This window comes from Aulonocara stuartgranti, assembly GCF_965226115.1.
Source record: "Aulonocara stuartgranti genome assembly, chromosome: 2".
Classification (NCBI taxonomy): domain Eukaryota; kingdom Metazoa; phylum Chordata; class Actinopteri; order Cichliformes; family Cichlidae; genus Aulonocara; species Aulonocara stuartgranti.
In genome coordinates this window covers 27,042,185-27,048,184 of record NC_138940.1, presented here as the reverse complement: position 1 = coordinate 27,048,184, position 6,000 = coordinate 27,042,185, and the positions used below count along the sequence as shown (strand labels likewise).

General features: G+C 40.0%; 1 protein-coding gene across 4 annotated transcripts in view; it reads right to left on the bottom strand.

Annotated features, from left to right (window-relative positions):
* Positions 1–214: 214 nt before the first annotated feature.
* neurl1b (neuralized E3 ubiquitin protein ligase 1B) overlaps positions 215–6,000 on the bottom strand; it is a 28,110-nt gene continuing 22,324 nt past the window's right edge. For all 4 annotated transcript variants that reach the window (XM_082550488.1, XM_082550487.1, XM_082550489.1 and 1 more), the window contains exons 4-6: positions 4,525–5,265; positions 1,493–1,618; positions 215–1,102 (exon numbers count right to left, since the gene is read on the bottom strand). In XM_082550488.1, coding sequence (XP_082406614.1) covers positions 855–1,102; positions 1,493–1,618; positions 4,525–5,265 — 1,115 coding nt within the window. In that variant the 3' untranslated portion in view covers positions 215–854. The remainder of the gene's footprint in view (positions 1,103–1,492; positions 1,619–4,524; positions 5,266–6,000) is intronic.

Here is a 6,000-nt window from a genome sequence, read left to right as displayed (position 1 = left end):
GGTGTCTCAAGACCTTTTGTACAACAATTTGTAAAATCATAAAAATTTCTATATACTATAAACGTTTCTGCAATATTAAACAATAAAAAGTATAATGTAATGCTATACAAAACTACATTTCTACAAACTGAACTCTGATTACACAACCTCATCAGATGATGGGTGCTTTTTAAAGTTCTGTATAAGTGTTAATAAGAAAGGCGACACACTTAAACACACTTAAATCATTTTATTAATCTCACGTTGTGCAAAGCCGGGTCCTTTCTATTACACTTTTCAAACATTCAAATCCAACACACTCATATATACTAGAACCTTCTTTCTACCTACTACTACAACTTTTATTGCATAAATTCTGTGCCCTTTCCCACCACAAACTTTTAGTACTGTACATTGGAAATATGGCTAGGATTGTTAGTATAATTACTTGGACACATTATGTGACAAAAATCTAAGGCACTAGAAGTCATAGACGATGGTCCGCATATTCTGCTAAAGCACACATAATTCTAGGACGATGACGATGACAAACGAGAAATTCAGGAGTGGCTTTTTCTGCTCAACGAATAGATGTGACATCACATGGGAAATACAAAACGGGAGCACGGGTTTCATCTCTTCTTTCATAGCCAGAACCCAGGTGCTCATGTATGGATACTGTGTATTAAAAATGAGCCTCAACACAGTTCAGTCTGTCTCAAGATATAAAATCTGATAGGCACAGTTATGTCCTAGTGTGGCTAATCTCCAGTTGAGATCAAGATCCATGTACACGTGTACAGCAAAGCCTGAGAAGGAGCAACAGGTGGTATCCCACAGCGGAAGTCACCTCACCTGTTTGAACTTTTGAGCCATCACGGCCGATATGTTTTGATAACATCTTTGATAGGCCTCCGGCATATCGGACAGCAGGCATTAATCTGTCTTTTCAACTTGAGCCCGCAGTCGTTGCACAGGCACATATGTCCGCAGGTGTAGATAACTGTGTCGACCTCTTGGTCAAAGCAAACGGTGCATTCTCCGTTTTTTCCTGCAGAGGGCAGTTCTGAGGCAGTGAGAGCCGGAGAGGTGGGAGGACTGAGAGGCGAGCTGGGAGCAGTCACTGGAGAAAAAAGCAAGAAAACATATGTGGGTATTTTAAAAAAGAGCAGACATGGGTGCATGCAGACAGATACCTTTAGGTCATGTTGTTATAGGAAGAAAATTCCAGGTTCAGATCAGCACTACTACTACTTTTATTCATTTGTGAATGAGTTAGTTTTATGTCTACTTTTACATGCCTTTTTAATTTATGAGCCAGTCTTAATCTGAGACCAAAATATTTGCTAAATTATCAATGCTTAATACAGCAGCAGAGTTTACTGGGGCTTAATCAACTGATTGTTGGTCATACATAATACAAGAACCCACACAAACCCTTATTACAGTGATCTTGAGAGGGTTTCTATATACATTGTAGCCTTGGGTATGTTGTCAACATTTGGCAACTTACCCAGAGAGGATTCAGAGGCAGAGGAGGATCTGTTGACACTGAATGCCAGGTCTGAGTCACTGTCATCTGGGCTGCTGCTCTGTGAAGTGGTGGGGGATGTAGAAGGAGGACTGGACTGCAATGTTCCTGTGTCGCAAATATAAATACACATGAACAAACTCCATATAATGTAGTGGCTTTTAAAGGTGAGCTGTGTAGCTGGTATGTTCTGGGGCAATGTGCCCTTGAAATGTTTGACAGTAACACTAGAGATTTGGGATTTATTCTGACCATGTCTAACCAGTCAGATTAGATATGCACGTGTCCTTTGTGGACTGATTTTACTTTTTCTTTTAGGAGAAAATCGGGGGATCAGAAACCGTTAAAAATGAGACTAGGAAAGAGAGGTCACAGCTCAAGGCTGAACAAGCTCACATAGACGTAAACTATTCAAATGCCTTCAAATTCCTTCAGCCTGGGAAAAAATGAATTGTAGGGGGTAGAATAGACTTTCATTATTTTAGTACTAAAGCAAAACATTTTATGGAAATATGCTCATTTGTTTTGTGTCAAAGAGATGAATATGAAGATTGATGTCACTCTTGTTCTGTACATTACATAAGCTTGTCTCCACATATACAGAACTGCATGCCACAGACAGTATCACTGTGCACAGAAGAAGGTATCACATAGTTTGTTTTTTTTTACTCTCCCACACTCATTTTGTTTGGAGATTATAGGGCAGGAACTATAGACTTAGATTCACTTCCCTCTCTGCATGGATTTGTTCATTAGTCTGCTTGTTTCAAGAGACATGTGACTTTAAAAGTTGTTTCCTTTTTAAACTTTAAACATTGAGAGTCAGTGAAACAAGTAAGGGCATGCTGTTGGGGGATTAGCTGGAAATCCACTCAGGCCAAATGAATACGCTTACAAAAAAACAAAACACGGGAAATGACACATGCCCAGGCTAAAGGCGTAACCTATTTACTGAGTGGGAAAACAACAGGCAACTTCTCAGTCATGACTGAACAAGAGGAATTTTGATCACATGATATCTCAGTTATTTTTGTGCCTTCTCTTTAATGCAGTTTTTTTTAAACACAATGTAAACAAGTTTATAAAAGAATCAGACCAAAAATTCTTAGGTAAAGTAATTCAAAGCTAGAGTGTACCAAAGAGTCTTCTTGTCTTTGATTACAATAGATGTGTCTTTTGCTAGTAGCAGCTAATATAAAACTGACAAGCTTAGCAGGTGGCTATCTGCTACACTGCACTTGTAAATGGAGGCCTTAACCATTTTTTGGAGTTGCTGTTGATGTTTTGTGACACAGTTTTAATGCAAATTCCTCACTGACAATATGCCCAGCTGTGGAGTTATTTGTGCATGTGAACAAGACTTCAAAGGTAATTATGGAGTTCCACAGGGTTGTGTGCTGGGACCACTACTTTTTATGTTATGAGTGCTTCCTTGAGGCAATATTATTAGAATATATGGTATATATTTTCTTTGCTTAATGGACGATACCTGGTTTTATTTATGTGTGACGTCAGATGACGAATCAAAGAAATTAGTTAATCAACAGGCGCATTTTAAATACGTAAAGGGCTGGATGTCATGTAATTTTCTTCTCCTAGATTCAGACAAAATTAAGTCCATCTTTGTCCTTCTGCGTGCGCATTAAACAAATAAAATGACTGCTTTCATTCAAATGCACAATATCTCTAAAATTAGGAACACCGTCTCTTAGAGTGATGCTGAAAAACCTAATTCTTGCACTCATTACTTCAAGGCTGAATTGTTATATTTCATTATAAGAGAGATCATATTTCTCCAATATTGGTTTCTCTTCGCTTGCTAAACTGAGAACTGAAGTTAAAACTCATCCCCTTACATACAAAACTTTTAAAAATCAGGCCTCATCATATGTTGAAGACCTCATGATACCCTAATAGACCAGTTCATTCTCAGAGGGAAGGCTTATTTATGGTTCCTAGAGCTTCTAAAAGTATTTTCAGCTATCAGGCCCCTGTCCTGTGGTACCAGCTCCTAATTTGGACTCAGGCAACAGGCAGTTTTAAGATTAGGCTTAAAGCTTTCGTTTATAATAAAGCTTTGAGTTTGGGCTGAATCAGGTGACTCTGAATCATCCCTTAGTTATGCTGCTATAAGCTCAGGATGTTGGAGCTATTCTCCTCCACTTCCCATGTGTTTATACACCAGTGCTGTATGTCATTAAATCTTGTCTTCTCTCTCCAAAGTGTGTTTTTAGTCCTGTCTCCCTATGCTGTCTTTTTTTTTTCAACTCAACCCCAACGAGGCATGGCAGATAGCTGCCACTGCCTAAGCTTGGTTCTTCCTGTCAAAAGAGAGTTTTTTCCTTCCCACTGTTGCCAACAGCCGACTGATTATTAGAATTCTGCCTCTAATATTGTAGGGTCTTTACCTTACAATAGTGCCTTAAGGTGACTGTTGTTAAGATCCATAGACATATGGATACCATAGACGTATACCTTGCTCACCAAGCTTGCTAATATTAGCTGATAACTTCTAACTTAAAATAATGTATTTCGTCTAACCCTGGGTACTGCTAAAGTCAGGGCTGCAAATGCATGCTGGCAAACAAACTGGTAAAGTTGTGGTGGGCAAGTCCCTACAGTCTATGGTAATGTAGTCTGAAACTGGCAGCCTCAAAGAGATGAGGAGTAAGCTACAGAGGTCTGGCAACTTCTTTCAAACTCCTTACCCTTAGATATTTATTTCATCTGCATGCTAGTAGTCCTTAGCCTTGAATGACACTGACTCAAGTGACATCAATTGAGGCACATTACGAAACACTGCAATCTGTTTTATGTAATGCAGTGATATTACCTAAGACCTGTAACTTTTTTATTTAGTACTTTTTGTTTTTCTTTCTGGTTTTCCTTCTGATCTAATTGGACTAATTACCTTAATAAAATTCAAGGACATTGGGAATTACAGTGAAAAAGGAATAATAAATATCGGGGTTTGATTCTTGATATTGATTGTGTGCTGCTTTAAATACACGTACCAAGTATCCTGAGTCTGTTAACAGCCCCATGCAGGGTGAAAAAGGCCCACAGGACCTGAGAGGAGTCCACACAGATCAGCCTGCCACGTCCCACTCCGTTCACCCCGTGGTGCACCTCTCCACTGGGCAGCAGACTGAAGCTGAGCACGTCTCCAGAGCAAGGCATCGGGAAGACCCGGTGCACCACCCAATACTCTTTGCGGTCCAGAAGAACTTCAGGGTCTGCTGGAAGGTCCCCAGCATGTAGATTAGCTGGGTCGCAGGATGTTAAACCAAATGACAACGCCCCAAAGTATGGCAGGCCCAGGTGGCCAACCTCCACGTACAAAGTCTCACCCACGTGAAAGGGCCTGTCAGTGAACACCAGAGTCCGACTGCTGTCCAGAAAATGAATGCAAGCAGCTGAACGGTCTGCAGAGAGTATTACATCAGAGCCACGGATGAGGTGAAAGTGCAAATCATTGTCCAGAGGAGAAGAGAGACCCCGGACCACCCTTGGGACAATGAATCCAGTGGAAGCAGATGAGGATGATGTGGAGGAGGAAGAGGTGGAGGAGCAGCAGGGGATGAGCTGAGTGTAGTTATTGAGCTGGAGGTTGGCCATCTTGGCAGCAGCCGCCTGGTTGTTTTCCAACTGATTGTTGCTGTAATTGGCTGAGTCGTGGCTACTCTGGGGGAGATAGGCACTCAGACGGGCCGCACTCAGGCAGCTGGATCCCACACTCTCAGCAAACGTGCTGTCTGTGGTGGAAAATATGGAAAAGCAAGTACGTGACTTGGACATAGAATTACATGATTCTTCCCAGATAAGCTCAGGTCACTTCCTTTCTTGGTGTTCCTTTTCTCTTTGTTCTAGGAATGCCTTTTCATAGTAAAACTATGACATGAAAGCAGTAAGCCCTGGGATCCTATTTGTGTTACTGCAGACTCTTTGATGTCTTTGCAATGTGCTTTTTTAGTTGTTGTTTTTTTTTTTTTTTTGGTGAGGTAAGCACCCAATAATTGATCTGATTATCACATACTGTGGGAATTCTTATAGGAAAACAATGGTAACAAGGCCCTTAATACAAGTTTGACTTTTTCAGTTGTTTTCTTTCAAGCAATAAATGCTTCAAAATAAAACAACAGAAAATAATTAGATTTAAGATTTCGAAATCATGCTATAATTGGTATTTTTTAGCTATAAAGAGAACAAACAAAAAATAATAACAAATAAATGGACCTGTTTCAGACACATTGCTCATTAATAAACAACTATGAAAAGTAGTACATTAAGGTTTTTGAGGATTTCCTGTATTTTTTAGCAGTGCAAAGCAATTCTCGCCTTGAGCATTGTGTTAAAAAAAGACAGAGAAAAAAAGACATGTTGGCATCTATGACATTTCTGCAAAAGCACTTCTGTCTATCCGTGTTGGTATTTAATGCTTATTCTTACCGTTGCTGACAGCAAGCAGCTTTGAAATAAGAAATCAAACA